Source organism: Vigna radiata, chromosome 10, assembly GCF_000741045.1.
Source record: "Vigna radiata var. radiata cultivar VC1973A chromosome 10, Vradiata_ver6, whole genome shotgun sequence".
NCBI classification, from domain to species: Eukaryota; Viridiplantae; Streptophyta; class Magnoliopsida; order Fabales; family Fabaceae; genus Vigna; species Vigna radiata.
The window spans coordinates 5,369,031-5,387,385 of record NC_028360.1 but is presented as its reverse complement, the minus strand read 5'-3'; the positions used below and the strand labels follow the sequence as shown (position 1 = coordinate 5,387,385).

Below are 18,355 nucleotides of genomic sequence, written 5' to 3'. Positions count from 1 at the left end.
ACTTTTGAACCATCCACACTCAAAACAGTCGCATCTTTTACTTTATTATCAGAAGTAGTAGTCACCATGTTCCCATCAGTTTCTGCTTTCTTTCCTCTGTCTTCACCCTCCTCCACTGTTTTAACCTATGCACCAAGACCTACCCTACTCTCCCCACTAAAATCAGTAGCTTTTTCAACTTCACTCTAGGAAGCAAGAGTCACAACATTCCATTCACAGTCTTCACCTGATGTATGTTCCCCACCAACCTTTGTCAAATTATTCTCCTTTGGAGCAGCAGCTTTTGCACCTTTCTCAGAAGCAACATCAACAATGTCACTGCAGTTATTGTCAGCCCCAAACCTGCCATCAAGATCTTCCCAAGAAAGGTTTTTGGATTTTTGTTTCCAGGTCTTGAAACCCAGGACTGCATTTTCTTCCATGCTATTGATGATTAGGTGTACTTCTTTTGTTGCTGTGATGTTCTGAACTTCAAAAAATTTGCTGCCCTTTTTGTGTGACCTTGGGTGCCATTTCCTTCAAACATGGACAACTCCGCTTTTTATCCAGCATTTCTGATTTTCCTCCCTTTCTACCTCAATTTCCTCTTCAGGATCCTCTCTTCTTCCCTTTTCTCTCCATTCACAGAGCTCTGGCTGCCTTTGAATCCCCTTTCATGGGATTTTGACTTCCGGAGCATATCTTTAATTTCTTGGAAATCTCCCTGATTTCTTGCAGTGTCCTTCCTTTCAGTAATAGGTCTATGGGATTCTAACTTCCACAGCATGTCTTTAATTTCTTGGAAACTCTCCCTGTTTTCTTCTTTTAATTCCACTGTGGCTCTTTCCTGTTTGTTGGCCAATCTTTACAATGTACTGAATCTTCCTTCCATGTCTCTCCTTGATCTGGCATGTAGGACCAATTGTTAGGTTTCTTGGTGACAAGAAACCCAGAATTCTCTGGTTTTGGATATAGGACACGCTCACACAAACTCACAATGGGGAAAAACTGTATTATTATTTTGGAAACAAGGAATATGTTCGAAAACATCCAAGAGACCAACCTCCCTTCACACAGGATGAAACAAATCCTGTGATAGGATATAATATGATAGGTTATAATGGGTAATAGGTGCAGGACAGAGGAAACAGTTTAGGAATTAATCGTTGTTGGGTAGTTAGAAGTGGGTTGCCTTTATAAGAAGGCAAGGGGGGGTCTGGTAGAGGGCAGCTTTTTGATATTCAGTGTATTGACGGGATGTTGTTCTTGTGGAAGGGAGAGTGTTCCCTTTGGGAAAGATTGTAAACAATTCATTCTTTGATTACAGAAGTAATATACATTCATATTCTTTCTTTAGTGTGAGTGGGTACTGTGAGGAGCGAAAGATTGGTTTCTTGACAAAAGAAACGTAACACCCTGTCTCAAGACACCTTCCCCCTTATATAACTAACCCCCCAAGAGACACTACACGTTTTTTGTTTATTCCCTTTTCTCCTAACGTAGATCCTCATGGTCTTATCAGGTTGTCTCAGAAAATTAGATGGTTAAGTTAGATTGATGACCAGGTCATGTGTTTCTGGATAACTTTCATGTAAGAAATATTCTTATGCTAATATAATAGAGCAATCCTACCCCTACCTCCTTGTGAATGAAACTAGTATGAGAATCTTTGGCAAAAATATTCTTGGCAATCAATAATTGGGAATGTTTCAGTAATAACATTAGAATCCACTGTTGTGTGTACGGATTCCCACTTTTGCAAAACCAAATGCTTCAATTTAATTTATTGATTTATATTCCATATTTGCAGCTGGAAGATGGTGATATCATATGCTTTCAGAAGGCTTCTTCTATGGATAGTGGGGAAAATGTCCGATATCCAGATGTGCCCTCATATTTGGAATATGTGCACAATCGCCAGGTACATTCAATTTTTGGTTACTTTATACAAATTTGTTTGGTTACTTCCCAAAGTGCTGTAATGTTTTTCGTAAATTTACCTTGCCCTCTGTTGGAATGTAATGTTATTTATTTTGTACTGAGCTTTAGGATTAGGACGCAAGTGCCTTGCTTTTTTGTAGCCATATCTATCTATATATATTACTGGGAAAAGAAGTATATGGATCTATATTTGATATTTTCGAAATCCAGAGTGTATAGATATTTGAATATATATAGATGTGTGTGTATAATATAATATAATATATATATATATATATATATTAATTAATTATAATTTTTAATCTACAAAATATAACAACAAACATTTATGAAGAAAGGTCTATATTTAAATAATATATAATATATTAATTAAGATTTAAGTAATTATATTAATCATTAATTTTAAATGATTATATTTACATAATCTATTAATATATTAATTAATTACTTATTAATGAAAAATATATATTAATTTTAAATAACTATATTTATATAATATATAAGCATAATTTACAATTGATATTTATAGAATTATATTGAAAAATATTGATTTTTTTTAAGTTGAAATGGGTGTATTATGATGAATGGAGAATCAGGGAACTTTAATAAGATGTAAAGTTCTCATTGGTGAAAAAGATTTCTATGGGATCTGTGAAATGTGTGTAATAAATAATTAATTTATTCAAAAAAAGTCACATCCCTTCAACTCCTCCTTCATCTTCCCATGACTCGGCAACCCCAACAACCGGTGATGACAATCCTCTAGCTAGGATGAACCAAATCTAGAAGGAAAATGCCATAGAAGTCTTCACGGATGAAGGGGTGGAAATTATGGTGGATGAAGGTTGGCTAAGTTTCTCAACCAAGGTGGTTTTTATGGTGTTGGATGATGTGTTTAGGGGTTCTCTAAGAGAGGTTGGATTACCTCTTGAAGGAAAGTGGCCAAAGGAGGCTACTTGGGTTACTCTAGTCTAAAGTGACATAATAAGAGTAGTATGCCTCAAGTTTTACAGCATAACATTACCCTATTTCAAAGGTAATTACATGAAGAAGAGACACTTTATTTATAGGCCAAGGTGTCTTAAAATGGACAGAAACTTTAACCTAAAAGCTACCTTGGTTAGCTTGGAGAGCAAGGAGAAATCCTCTCCATTAAGAGGGAGGTATATGGCAAAAATCCTGTCAAATGAGAGGGTGACATATGGCCATTACCAATGGAAAAAGTCTCCATTCCTAGAGTGATAGGTGACAACTAACAAGGTGGAAAAACTATGCAATAGGGAGGAGATAGATGTCATGGGTTCTTGTCCTCCAAGCTTGGCCAAGAATGTTAACTCCTTGGTCAACATTTGGCCTTGGCCCTTTGTTGACTTGATTGGTTAAAATTAGAGTTGTCAAAATAGGTAACCTGGCTCGACCTAGTCCGGTCCACCATGGATTGGTCACTTAGTGAGCCAATCCAACCCGACTCATTTATTAGCGAGTCAGAAAAATCTGAACCCAGCTCGACCCACCACGGGTTGGTGGCTGGGTAAACGGATTGGCTCACTATTCCATTTAATTACAATTTTTTTTAAATAAAAAAAATTACAAACTTTCTATATTCAAATTTAAACAAATTTCACTCCTAAAAAATGATTTTAAACGGAAGACAATTTAAAATAATAATAAAAAGTACAATATAGTCCAAATGTCATCCAAAAACAAACACAAAAAACATACAAAAAACCTGCTCCTTTTTCAGTGAAGAAGTGAGAGTGGCAACACCGTAAATGAGAGTAAGTTCTGTGAGAGTGATTTGTGAGAGCAGAGGTTACTTTTTTGGAATACACAGTGAGTGAAAAGAGTATTTTATTTTTTAGAGTTTCATAAATAAAATAATAAATTAAAAAAATAAAATTAGGTAGATGGTTGGCCGGCCAACCTGGCCTACCACGGGTTCAATTCGCATGAACCGGGTTGAAATCTGACCTGCATAAAAAAAATTCAATTTTTTCAAACCCAACCCGGTCCGAACCCTTGGTGAGCCGGGTTGGCTCGTGGGTTGTGACCCATTTTGACGGCTCTAGTTAAAACCCTATTCTACTTTGCCCAAAATTAAAGGCCTAAATTGAAATTTTACACTAGGCCAATAATACATAACTCAAATAAATCCTAGACTACTTGGCCCAAAATACAAGGTTCAAAATTATTCTTACTCTAAAATACAAGGTTCTAAAATTATTCTTACTCCCTTGTGTTCAATACACACATAGGGTCCTTTATTTATAATAGAACAAAATGAGTCAAGTTCAAAATACAAATAAGAAATAACAACAAACTAAATAAGAAATAACAACAAACTAACTAATAAAGATAAAAGATAAAGATAATATATTTAACACTCCCCCTCAATCCGAGGACCCCTTAGTGACTTAGTCAACACATCTGTGATCAATTTGACCCAACAATATCAGTACATACATCTTTAGTCAACAACTTTTCACAAACAAAATGACAATCAATTTCTATATGTTTAGTCCTCTCATGAAACACTGGATTTGATGCAATTTGGAGAGCGGCTTGATTATCACAATACATCTTCATAGTATGGATGTCACAGAAGTTAAGCTCTTGAAGAAATTGTTTCACCCATATGAGTTCACATGTGAGTGATGCCATCGCCCTATACTCGGCTTCAGCTGTTGATCGAGCTACTACATTTTGTTTCTTACTTTTCCATGAAATAATGTTTCCTCCCAGAAAAACACAATAGCCTGTAGTAGACCGTCTATCAATAGGCGAACCTGCCCAATCTACATCACAATACCCAGAGACCTGAGTGCTTCCTTTATCTTCATATAACAATCCTTGCTCGGGAGCCTTTTTGATATACCTTAGAATGCGAATGAGAGCATTCCAATGGTCAACACAAGGAGTCTGCATGAACTGACCAACCACTCCAACTGCAAAGGATAGATCTGGCCTTGTAATAGTGAGATAAATCAGTTTTCCAACCAGCCTCCTATACCTCTCTGGATCAGAGAATAACTCACCTTCTTTTGTCCTTAATTTCTGGTTTGGGTCCATGGGATTGTCTACCGGTCTACAATCAATCATGCCTGTTTCTTGTAATATATCAAGAGCATACTTCCTTTGGGATATTACAACTCCATCTTTTGATTGTGCTACTTCAATGCCTAAGAAGTATTTGAGACCTCCAAGATACTTGGTTTGAACATGTCTATCCAAGTACTCTTTCAGTTGAGATATTCCAACAACATCATTTCCTATAATGACAATATCATCAACATATACTATTATGTAAACACATTTCCCAGAAGAATGACGATAAAAAACCGAATGCTTCACTGCGCTTTAGCCCAAATTTTTGAACAATAGAGCTAAACTTTCCAAACCAAGCACGTGGTGATTGCTTGAGGCCATATAGAGACCGATGCAATTTGCATACCATACTAGACTCTCCCTGAGCAACAAATCCAGGAGGTTGCTCCATATAAACTTCTTCCTCAAGATCACGATGTAGGAAGGCATTCTTGATATCCAATTGATGAAGTGGCCAATGACGAATGGCTGTCATGGCAAAGAAGAGGCGAATAGCAGTCATCTTGGCTACAGGAGAGAAAGTATCACAATAATCAAGACCATAAATTTGAGTGTAACCCTTTGCAACAAGTCGGGCTTTGAGCCGATCAATTTTGCCATCAGGGCCGACTTTAACTGCATATACCCAGCGACAACCAACCGCCTTTTTGCTTGGGGGAAGGGGCACCAGTTCCCAAGTATTATTGTGGTCAAGAGCCTGCATTTCTGCAACCATAGTTTGTTGCCATCCAGAATGATCAAGTGCTTCTTGTACATTCTTGGGTATAGCAACAGAAGATACTGAGGATAAAAAAGAAAAATAGGAGGGCGACAATCGATGATAGCTAAGAAAATTATAGATAGGATGAGAGTTTCGAGTGAAACGAGTACCTTTTCTGAGGGCAATAGGCCATGCTAAATCATTTGCACCAGGAGGCGTGAGAGAAGGTGACGAGGGAGAAGAATCTGAAGTAGGAGATGCACCATTGTCTTGGGGAGGTGGACTATCCATTGGAGCCCTATGCGGAATGATCTCAATATCTGGAGAAACGGGTGCAGGAGGATGGGGATCAAGACTTGGAATGACAGAGACAGGTGCAGGTGGATTAGGATCAACACTTGGAATGACCGGAATAGGAAGGACTTGTTGAAGGATAGAAACATCCTGAAATGTAAGGAGTTTGTTCAAAGAATGTGACATTGGCAGAAATGTAATTCTTCTTAGTTTCAGGAGAGTAACACCGATGTCCTTTTTGGAGTCGAGAATAGCCTAAAGATATGCATCTAACACTGTTGTGCACGCCTTTGATGTGTGTGCGTGTCCACCACGAGCAGATGATGCGAAAGCGCCATTTTTGTGGTGTATAGGAGCTTCCTAGGGTAAAACAGTGTAAGTTGAATATAGTGAATTTTCTCCATCTCATTTATTCAAGTCCCACTATTCAGTACATGTCCGTGCTTGTGCATATCTGTATGTGTAATTAATTAAGCTTTCAAATTTCATTTTAATAGTTAAATTGCTTATTTATTTTATGCATTCTTAGGTGGTTCACTTTCGATCCCTGGATAGACCTAAAGAAGATGACTTCTTCTTGGAAATGTAAGCATATTGGCAGCTTATTTCTTCAAATAGTTAAAATATATACTATATGTACAAGGCTTTTATACTCTCCTAATTACTAATGTCTAGGTCAAGGCTTTTTACCTATGATGATGTAGTGGAGAGAGTAGCCCAACAACTTGGTTTGGATGATCCGTCCAAAATACGGCTGACACCACACAACTGCTACTCTCAACAACCAAAACCACAGCCTATTAAATATCGAGGGGTAGAACATTTGTCTGATATGCTAGTTCATTACAATCAGGTAGTTATTGATAAATTAATAATAATTTTTTCTTTTGGAAAGACAATAGATCTTACTCCTCTCTTCAATGTCAGACCTCAGATATATTATACTATGAAGTACTTGACATCCCTCTACCAGAATTACAAGGTTTGAAAACTCTGAAAGTTGCATTTCATCATGCCATTAAAGATGAAGTGAGTATGCTGACTAGATTTGTCTTACATTTTTTTTGTAAATTTTTGTCTTCGTAACAGCTTTATGTTTTTCTTTATATATTTTTATCAGGTGGTTATTCATACTATCCGACTCCCAAAGCAGAGCACCGTTGGGGATGTCCTGGATGATCTTAAAACAAAGGTGAAATTCTTAAGCTTTGATTCATTATCTTACCCACGTCCAAAACCCCTATGGTCATAAGTCTCAAATGCACACAAGTGTCACGTGTGGCTTCTTATGTAGTTTAAAGGGAAATCAGGTAGTGTAAACTATTGAAGATTCCATATTGATTAAAAGTCAGTGAACTTCTGTATATAGAGGGGGTAAATCGTCACTCCATGAGCTAGCATTTCTGGTTTGGTTGAGTTTACTCAATTCCAAGACCTAAGCATATTACTGGATTAGTGGCCGAGGCACTGTATTAGTGATTGGATCATTGGGCTAATTGTTTGCCCGATCTATATTAATATACATATATGTGTGTCTAACATAGTTTGACAAATCTACTCCAAATTTAATATCTTTATCCTAAGAAAGTACTAATAAAGAAATAACACAAATTTCACAACAATATAATTCCGTATAGTGTTTGACTTTTTAAACAATAAGCTCCATCAACTTTAATCTGGTTACTATGAACCTGGTCCAATGCATTTCTGATCCAAACAGTAGTCCTGTCAGTATGGTTCCTGTAACTTTGGTTGGGACTGCAATCTGGGGCAAATACCAACTTTTCCTCATAAAGCTGCCAACTTTGCCTCCATTAATAACTTCTAGATGACAGTATACTATATTTCTTTTTATACATCATACCCATTTATTACCATTGCTCAGGTAGAGTTATCTGATCCTGAAGCGGAACTTAGGTTGCTTGAAGTCTTCTATCACAAAATATACAAGGTAAAGAATTACGTACATTGATGACTTGTGCATTTGTTACTAATATTTTTTATTGTTTCCAGAATAATCATCGGGAAATCTTGGTTAAATTTACTGTTCAGTATAATCCTACCCTTGCCCATCTGTTTTGACTTTTGTGCTTTTGACCATCACAAAATAGCAGAGTTTTATGGTAGAAATGTCGTTTTCATTTCCTGCCCTCTGCCCATGCAGGTCTTCCCTCCAAATGAAAAGATTGAAAACATTAATGATCAATACTGGACATTACGAGCGGAGGAGGTAGGAATTCGAAACAAGGGAGATAGCATTTTAATATAATGAATTTTTCCTGTTTTTATCGTTGAAATGATGACACTGCTTGGCTCTTCCATATTATATTATAATTGTTCAATTTCACTCCCAATCAATATAATTTTAATACATGCATGTTTATTTTCAAATTTAATAGATTCCAGAGGAAGAGAAAAATCTTGGTTCTCATGATCGTCTAATCCATGTGTACCATTTCACTAAAGACACAGCTCAAAACCAAATGGTAACTAGTTTTAATTGATATATCTTTTATTAATAAATTTAAAAAAGTTAATGTCCTTCATATTTCATGCTGATATTAATTATATGACAAGTATTATATTTTTGTCTTCCCTTCAAAAATTACAGCAAATTCAAAACTTTGGGGAACCTTTTTTTCTGGTTATACATGAAGGAGAAACTCTAGCTGAAATTAAAGTGCGAATACAAAAGAAACTTCAAGTTCCTGATGATGAGTTTGGCAAGGTACTCATTTACCTGTGTTATTTTATTTTTCCACCTGTTTGGGTAATTTTATTTGCTTGACGGTTTCAATGAGTAAAAATTGAGTATATCTGATTTCAATTCACCTTACTTTTTTAATATTTCTTGTTTGGGCAGTGGAAGTTTGCATTTCTATCACTAGGGCGTCCGGAGTACCTTCAGGATTCTGACATTGTATCCAGTCGGTTTCAGGTGGGGTGATATGAAACTTAATTGTAAACATTTTCTTAAAACAAATTTACATTGTATTTTTTCTTTTGTTATCTTTTAATAGAGAAGAGATGTTTATGGTGCTTGGGAGCAATATCTTGGCTTGGAGCATACTGACAATGCTCCTAAAAGATCATATGCTGTCAACCAGGTTAGTGCGTTTTTTGACGAGCAAGTTTCCTCAAGTACAATATGTTTTTGAGGGTATAAAATTTGGTTTTGTTTACTACAATCAACATTATATGGCTTTTTGTTTTCAGAATCGCCACACGTTTGAGAAGCCAGTAAAGATTTATAATTAGGAAAGTGGTATTGATAAGTTGTTGCATGGAATGAATTCAGCATTATTATATATCTATCGGCTTGTAAACTTGGGGAAGATGGCAAAAGGCTACTATGTATAGGACTAATGAAATCAGCAACTCAGGTGGTGTCTGCAGACTTTTAGTTATGTGGTTATGTAATTCTTTCTGTCAATAGGGTAATATTGCTCTCAACGTCTTGTATCTGCCAACCACAGCGCCTTGAGCTTTTTACTACTTCCGATTTTGTATGGAGGTTCTTCAAGTTGAGGTCATTGATCATCGTCGCTGAAACTGTATCAGTACATAAGTTTTTTGGATTAGCGAGTGTATACAGGGTATAGTTGCTTGACTTTTGTCATTTTTCTTGATTGCTTCCTGATTTTGTTCAGTTAGAAGTGTTAATCTAAGTTAAGTAAGGGCTGCATAATGCTGTAGCAGAGCTTCTTCTTTTTTTATGTAATGTAAAAGATTTGCCAGTCACCATAAAATTCACCATTTCATGTTCCTCCTATTCATATTCCTTCATATGCTGCGAGTAGAACTGTCATTTTACAAAAACACGTCGAAGAAAAAATGGTAAATTAAATTTAATCTAACTTGAAAAACAAATGACTTTTGGAGGATTCCAATGGTTTTAGTAAATCTTTATTATCACAAGGATATATTGATAGTATTTATTATCACACTAGTGTTTTTTATATTTTTTTTATACACATAGAACCCACTAGTTTCTTAAGATCATTTAATACTAGATAAGTTTAAAGAAAAAGTTAGTAAATAATATTAATTTTGAATTTGGAACTGGAGAAGCAACTCCTGGATTCATCTACAATCATTAATTTGAGAATTTCATTCTCACTGTCAAAGCAGAAGCTTCTCCGTTTCATTCGACGTTAATGGTTGCAGCAGTGGTAGAGGGACTTTTGAAACCTTTTCAGTATCTTTTCTTAAAGCTATAAATTTGTATTGAACACTTTTGATAATTTCCTCTAGCTCTCATAAACGTATAAATGATTGAAACCACTTTTTTTAACTAATAAAATTTGTTATTTAAAAGCCAACATATTTTCACAAAAATATGGGGATTTTAATAAAAATCTGGATGATGAGCTTTCATAAAATAATTAAAGTTTGAAATATTTAGGTTAAACCATTTTCGCTGTATTTATTTTTGTTAGGTTTTTTTAAGTAAATTCTTTTCTTATTTTTCTTTTCTAATTGGATTTCTAAAAGTGAAAAACTGAAGCAATTGACTCCTTAGGTTAACATAGTTAATGTTTTCATGAGTCTTCAGTTTGACATGCATGGTCATTATGTTAATTATGTGACATATGCAGAGAAGGTTATGTAAAATGTGATTTGTTGTTGCAGGACCTTTGTTTCTCACAGAGCCTAGTAGTGTCACCAATAACTGCAACCATCACCAACAACTGCAATCGTTGTCGATGTGCAACCAAACTTTGCCCATTACCACACCATCCTTCACAACACAAACTCGTTGTCGTCGACTTCGTTCAAGCTCTAAACGCGCAACCGTGGCAGCCTTCTCCATCATCCTTCACGCCATGAAACCTGTACGCAATAAAGCTTAGAAATCGTGAAACCCTCAAACACTAATTGTGAACGCCGCTGCGAGACTACTTCATCTCCATCAACGTAGAACCTTGAATCACGTTCGAGCTCTCCAATTGCATATGAATAACAAACCCTAGTTGCGCAAAACCTAGAATCACAAACTCCTTGCGCCACTGCGAGACCATGCCGTGAGAGGTCCAGTGCCTTCGTTTCTCCTTCTTCGAGCAATTGCGAGAACCAACGCATCCTTCATCTTCACAAGTCTCCTTGTTCACAAATCCACCAACCTGCAAACCCAAAGATATCACAAAACATAGAAACAGAAACCCATTGCGAGTTCACCTCTCTCACGCAAACAAAATCATGAGAAAACCCTCAATCTTTAAGGAGAGGCCTTGGGAGACACTGGACTCCACTCCAATCTCGAACTCTATGAATCTGTGATTTGTTGCCTCTTTAGTCTCGAACCCAATTATATTTTGATAGACCTTAATTTGGCGATGAACCCTGAGCATCAATCGTTAGGGTTAAAGATGATAAAAGTAAGGTTTAAGATGATGAACCCTAATTTGGGTTTCAATTCTCAATTTTTTTTTATTTTTTAATTATGTATTCCAGGTAACCTAGTCTGGATGTGCCACGTCATTAAATTAATTCACTTCACATTGACACGTCACCTTAAAGTTAACTCCGTTAACCTAATTTAATGGCAGGGAGCCAATTGTTTCAATTTTTCACTTTTAAGGATTCAATTGAAAAAAAAAATAAGAAAGGAACCTATTTGAGAAAACCCAATACAAATAGGGACTACGGAAGTGGTTTAACCAATTATTTACTACAAACTGTAAATTCAAGAGATGCAATTTACAAATTAAAAACCAAATAATATATATAATAAAACATGGTATAAAAAGACTAAGAAAACTTTCTCATTTAATAAGACATTGATGAATAAATGAAATGCTTCTTGTGTCGACAAAACAATCATTAAACTAGTCAACCGTCATTTGGAAAAAATATAACAATTATCTTTAACTCCACTCGAGTAAAAAAAGGAAAGAGACAATTTCTTCGTGTACCATTGTATTTTTTTTTTCTTTTCCATTTTGTCTTTTGATTACATAATTTTGGATTACAAATTTAAGTGTGTTAATTAGTTTTTTTTAGAAAATACTTTTGAATTGTTTAAACTGAATGTAAATAATGAATTTTAAATTATGTAATATGAAAAACTTTTGTTCTTATAGGATCGAAAACAGACGGACACCCGAGAAGCTCTTCTCATTGCTCTCTGTAATCTCCAATTCAAAATGCTTCTAAGTTTAGGTATTCCTTTAGTATGAGAAGATGTACTTGCAAAAGACACTTTAACGTTCAAGTCAAAGGTATTCGTGAGATGACAATAAATGTTGTAATAATAAACAAATAACTAATTACTTTATGAACATTTGTTTATATGACAATTTATTGGTTTTTACCTTATTTAATTTGCTCATTATAGTAAAATGTTAATTATATTACCAATGACCTTGGATCCTTCAGTATTTGATGGAATTACTAATGAACTATATAGAAAAGTATTTTGGATGAATTTCTTATTTTGATCATTGGATTGCAATAGTATAAATATACAAATTGATAACCTAATTGGAAAGAATTAAAAGGGAATAAACTCCACCAATTTGATATCAATTATTATAATATCAATTATAATAATTGATATTTAACACTAATAATTAAATTAAATAAAGGAAAATTAAATATACTAGAATTAGCTAATAAAGGCTAATTATTCCAATTTAAAACTAATTATTATAATTGATATCCTCCCGCAAGTTGGACGATCTAGAAGAGAGATGCAACTTGAACAGTAATGAGTCAAACCGAGGATGAAGCAGAGAGGCTTTGTGTTCTACTTCAGTTGAGGAACGCCCAATCTGCATCTTTAGACACCATGTGGAGACACTCCTTTAACTGCTTAAGGGTCTTGTCGACGCAGGTTTGATAAGCAGGATTTGGAGATGGAGGTACAACGGTGGTGGAGATTGTCATCGACGGCGCAGGAAATGATTCATCTGGATATTTGAGAAGATCATAGCCATCAAGAAGAGCTTCAACTAATTTAAGGGTAGAAGCTTGGTGACACTGCTAAGGGTGATGCAAGTGAATGGTTTTGATGGCTTATGAGGGTTGCTAATAGATGAAGAGTTGTCGTTGGCCATGGGAGGCAAAAAGAAAGGAAGGAGCGACGTCATGTGTTGAAGAAGATAAAAAAAAACGGAGAGGATCGTGAATGGCAAAAACTTTTTATGACCAAACCATCATGAACAAGTAGAAGATAAAAGACATCGGATAAAAAAGAGACTTTTAGGAGGCCGCCGGTGGCGGCGGCCGTAGGCCACCGGCGGCAACAAAGATAAAGTAGAAAAGGATCAGAAAACCTGCTCTGATACCATATAGAAAAGTATTTTGGATGAATTTCTTATTTTGATCATTGGATTACAATAGTATAAATATACAAATTGATAACCTAATTGGAAAGAGTTAAAAGGGAATAAACTCCACCAATTTAATATCAATTATTATAATATCAATTATAATAATTTATATTTAACACTAATAATTAAATTAAATAAAGGAAAAGTAAATATACAAGAATTAGCTAATAAAGGCTAATTATTCCAATTTAAAACTAATTATCATAATTGATACTATATTGATTCTTTTATCGATGGATATATTTATTGGTAATGTAGTGATGTCATAATTTATTGATGGATTAATGACCATCACTAATGTCCTCAATGAAATAAGATCGGATTTTGGGTATTCCCTCCCCAAATTGAGTTTAAGAAAACACTTGTCTCCCCTCTATTTCCTCTTCTTGGCGATTTCTGGTGCAATTTGTGATGGCTCTTCATTGTCAGCCAATGTGGTTCATTTCCCTCTATTATGGCAATCTCGTTCATGTCCCATTTTTCCTCTCCCAACATCGTTGTGAAGAGCATCCCATTCATGGTGGTAGAGAATGGTTCTTTCATTCGTAGAGAATGGTTCCTTCTTGGTTCCTTGACTCAGCTTCTATGACACAAGTCAGTGTGTCTTGTTTTGAGGATTCTTTGTTTAAGGTTTGTGGTTGGTGGAGAGTTTGTGGTTCGTGATTCTTACAAAGTTGTTGTACAAGGGGTAATGGTTTGTGGATGTTGGTGTATGAAGGTTGTTGCTGTGACATGGGGTTGCTTGCTGCGTTGAAGGCTGGTGGTTGAGGTTCCTTTCTGTTAGATTTCACCATATCACCTTGATGCTTAACAAGGGAAAACTGCTATGTAGTAATCGGTTACATAAGTTGTTAAATTGATTATAACGGAAAGCAAAGCCATAATATGTTTCATAAGTGTGGTAATTTGTTTAGAATGGAAATTGGATTGAAAATTTGCTTAAGTGTAGGATTAATCGATTACATAAGTTGTTTAATCGATTAAATCATTTCACTTTGTTAAAATTCATTTCATTTAATAGCCTGATTTGTTATAACTGTCAGTTGAATTTATAAATGGCTTATGTGATTGAATAATCAATTACATGTTAAGGATAATTTGTTAAAACATACGCAAAATTGTTAAAGCAGAAGAAAAGGCTTAACAGATTACATAAAAACCTTAATCGATTATAATGCGTCAATATTCAAAAAATCCTATATATATGCGACTTGAGTTCTGTTTCAAAACAATTAATTGCTATCATTTTCAAACACTAAAATTTACATTGAGTTTTTAATACAAGAGCGTTCAAGAAGAGATCTTGGAGAATTAAGCCTACATTGGTTGCTTATACATCAAGATTCTTTCAAGAAAAATGGGTTAAAGTTGTTTTGATTTGATCTGCACACTAAAGGATTGTGACTTGGAGATCAATTTCATCATAGACAATTTGTATTGTGTTCCTGTGCAAGTGTCGCAACCGGGATCGTGACAGGACGGCGAACCGAAAAACAAACGGGTTTAAGAAAAGATTTTGGGAGACGCCACCATAATTTATTACGAAAAAACTATGGAAAACCATAAAATAAGACTTGATCTACGAAAATTAAATTTTAGGTTCGGGAATCGGTTACGCAAAGGAAGGTGTTAGCACCCTACCACGTCTGCCCAAAGCCAGTACCTTTAATTAAATGTATAAAATTAACGTGGTTTTCCAAAATATTTAATTTTCCCAAAAATAAAAAAAAAATTATTAGGAAACAAAAAATATTTCTTGTTTTATGAACCCGACAAGGATTGACTTTGCTCCTACGTATATCAATTTAATGGAAAATCAAAGATCACGTAGTTCTTTATCTAGGAAAAGGTTTGTGAGTTTGTTTCAAATTTACTATGGATTGATTTAGATTTTTGAAAAGTGAACCCAAAAAGGATTAACCTTGCTCCTACGTATATTCATTTATAATGAAAAATTAGGGATCACGTAGTTCTAGTAAAAAATAAGTTTGGTTTATCAAAAATGACATTTTTCGATTTTAAATACGTATTTTTTGTTTTAAAAAAATGGTGAGAAAAAAAAAAGAAACTAGCCATAGGCCGACGCGTACTTATATTCGAAAAGTTATGATTTTAAGAAAACATTACTTGTGCGTAATATAAAAAATATTTAAAAAAAACTTCAAAGTATAATAAAAAGAGAAAAATAGGAGTATAGAGGTAACATACCTTTTTAGCTTCAGGTATTCCCCTAGTGCTTCCTCAATGGTTGTTGTTGACAGAACCCTTATGTGTGAGAACTTATTTTTCTCTATACTCTCTCTTTCAATCTCTATTATCTCTAGGTGTTTTACTCTATTTTTTCGTCCCCTCTTTTCTTTCAAAAGGTGCGTATTTATATACACACATTGTAATATTATGACAATCTTGTCTTAATTGAGAATTAATTGACAATGGACAAAATATGGAAAGAAATGGTCTTGGTTGCATGAAAAATAAATCAAATAATATTCAAGACATTGATTATAATAATTGTTAGAAAATTTGTCCATTTTAAAAAGAAATCATATTTTTCTCTTTAGAAAGAAACTGATGCATCAAATCATTTTTAATTATTGCTTCTAATTATTGGCATAATGTTGATTCAAATTATTACCATATTAAACTAATATTTAAAAAATATTTTAAATTTTGAAAATATTGTTATTTTCTTCTTCCATCATTAATTATTATTCTCTTATTCTTTAATTTTAATTATTTACTTTCCCTGACGAAATTAGGTGTGGACAGCAAGTTTGCTAAGAGATTGAGGATTGTTCATCTCTTGAGTAGCTATATTGATTTTGAGTGTGGTGAAAAGTGCGTTGAGAGGGGTATCTTTGTATTTCTGTAAACTTAATCAATTTATAGTGGAATCCCTTCAACTCAGGTTGTTGAATGAGGACTGGATGTAGGCTTGGGATTAGCCGAACTAGTATAGATTGTCAGTGTTCATCTTTCTCTCTACTCTTTCTCTTTTATTATTGATTCATCACTTCTTGCTTATTGATTTCAAGAAAGCCAAAGATTTTACAAAGATTTTGAAAAGAAAAATTTTTAAGGCTTAATCCAATTCACCCTCCCCCTTCTCTTGGCTTGAGATATAAGACATTTCTTTTCTTACAATTAGCACTAAAGTTAGAATTTGAAAATTACTCGAACTTTAATCGATTACTTTCACTGCTTAATCGATTAAATCGATTCTGATGGTCAATATATCTCAGACTATGAGCAAAGGTGTGATTGATATGAAAATAATGGTTTCTTGAATTCAATAGGCAAATGTGTATGGGATGTTGTGATCAATAGTTCCAATGAACCAATCAAGACAAGAATTGAGAAGGCCAAAGTCAAAGAGTTCTCTATATCAAGAAAGAAAAATAAAGAGGAGAAAAGATACATCAACACCTTGGAGTCTGTTGCTGAAACTGTTACAAAATTTGTAGAAAGTTCAGAGAATGGAGAGACAAATTTTATTGCAGAAAGGTTTTCCAAATATTTAATATGTAACAGAAAAACTATTTAGAACTTTGCAAGGAGTAAAGCTCACTCTAGAAAGCACGATTTGCAAGAAGAAAATGAAGGCAGAAGTTAAGTCAACAAGCACTCTAAACATTAAACGAATTTAAGCATGACGGCCAGATTTGCCCAAGCTGAAAATAGTGAAGAGAAAGGTGAAAAAGAGGCCATGTGATATCTGGACAGCGGATGCTCTAGACACATGACTGGAGATCCTTCAAGGTTCAGCTGCTTGTTTCACAAAATAAGTGGGCATGTCATATATGGTGATAATAATAAGGGTAAAATTGTTGGTATAGGTAAAATACAAATCCCCTCCTCGTACATTATTGAAAATGTCTTACTTGTTGATATCCTCAAACATAACTTTCTTAGCATTATTCAATTATTTGATAAAGGTCTAAAGGTTACATTTGAATCAAGTTATTACTTAATTTGTCATTTGATGAAGTAATAACGCCTATTTAACGTAAGTAAAGTGATCGATTTATTCATGATCGGATTATATTGATTTGATACAGTGTTGTCAATATTAGTATTGACAAAAAATACAATCGAATAAATCAAATTAAATTAATAAGATTTAAAATCTTATTAATTCGATTACGATTATTAGTATTATGTTAGAATTACTTATAAGAAAAATTCTTTCAATATAAATATATCTCTTTTCTAAAATGATATTCTAATCCAAAAAAACATATCAAATTATAGAAATATAGAAATCATGCTTCATCAAATGAACTTGTGCTTGTAGGCAAGAGATATAACAACATATATATGATTGATTTCAAAAGGACATCTTTCAAATTTGTTATATGTTTGTTGTCTAAGGAAGTTAACCTTGGTTGTGGCACAAAAGACATGCAAACATTCACATGCGTCACTTGAATAAACGTGCATCCAGAGAGGTCTTGTACTAGGGTTGTCAAACATAAAGTTTGAATTTGATAGACTTCATGATGCTTTTTAAAAAGGGAAACAAACCAGAACCTCTTTTAAATCAAAACGGGTGATATCTACTACTAGACCACTTGAACTGTTACATATGGATCTGTTTGGCCCCTCAAGAATCAAATGTCTAGGAGGAAATCTTTATGGTCTTGTTATTGTAGATGACTATTCTAGGTTCACTTGGACTTTCCTTCTTGCATCTAAGAGTGATACCTTTAGAATCTTTAAGAGTGATACCATAAGGATAAACATTAGTAAGAACAAAAGGTCCAATCCACTTTGACTGTAACTTACCCCCCATGAGCCTGAGCCTAAAATTGTACAACAAAACTTTCTCCCTAACCTCAAAGTCCTTTCTAACTATCAAGTTGTCATGGAACCTCTTGGTTCTTTCCTTGTAGAACTTCGAGTTCTCATAGGCTTGCTGACGAATCTCATCAAGTTCATTAAGTTACAACTTTTTTTCCTCTCCAGCCTGATCCATAGAGAAGTTGCAAGTCTTCACAACACA

At 34.4% G+C, this 18,355-nt stretch overlaps 1 protein-coding gene across 1 annotated transcript in view; it reads left to right on the top strand.

The window, feature by feature from the left end:
- Positions 1-9,791, top strand: part of LOC106774712 (ubiquitin carboxyl-terminal hydrolase 12) — a 40,446-nt gene extending 30,655 nt beyond the window's left edge. The window contains exons 21-32 of the mRNA XM_014661757.2: positions 1,790-1,900; positions 6,549-6,604; positions 6,695-6,872; positions 6,947-7,048; positions 7,140-7,211; positions 7,905-7,970; positions 8,184-8,249; positions 8,419-8,505; positions 8,631-8,747; positions 8,883-8,957; positions 9,040-9,126; positions 9,236-9,791. Coding sequence (XP_014517243.1) covers positions 1,790-1,900; positions 6,549-6,604; positions 6,695-6,872; positions 6,947-7,048; positions 7,140-7,211; positions 7,905-7,970; positions 8,184-8,249; positions 8,419-8,505; positions 8,631-8,747; positions 8,883-8,957; positions 9,040-9,126; positions 9,236-9,277 — 1,059 coding nt within the window. The 3' untranslated portion in view covers positions 9,278-9,791. The remainder of the gene's footprint in view (positions 1-1,789; positions 1,901-6,548; positions 6,605-6,694; positions 6,873-6,946; positions 7,049-7,139; positions 7,212-7,904; positions 7,971-8,183; positions 8,250-8,418; positions 8,506-8,630; positions 8,748-8,882; positions 8,958-9,039; positions 9,127-9,235) is intronic.
- Positions 9,792-18,355: the final 8,564 nt, after the last annotated feature.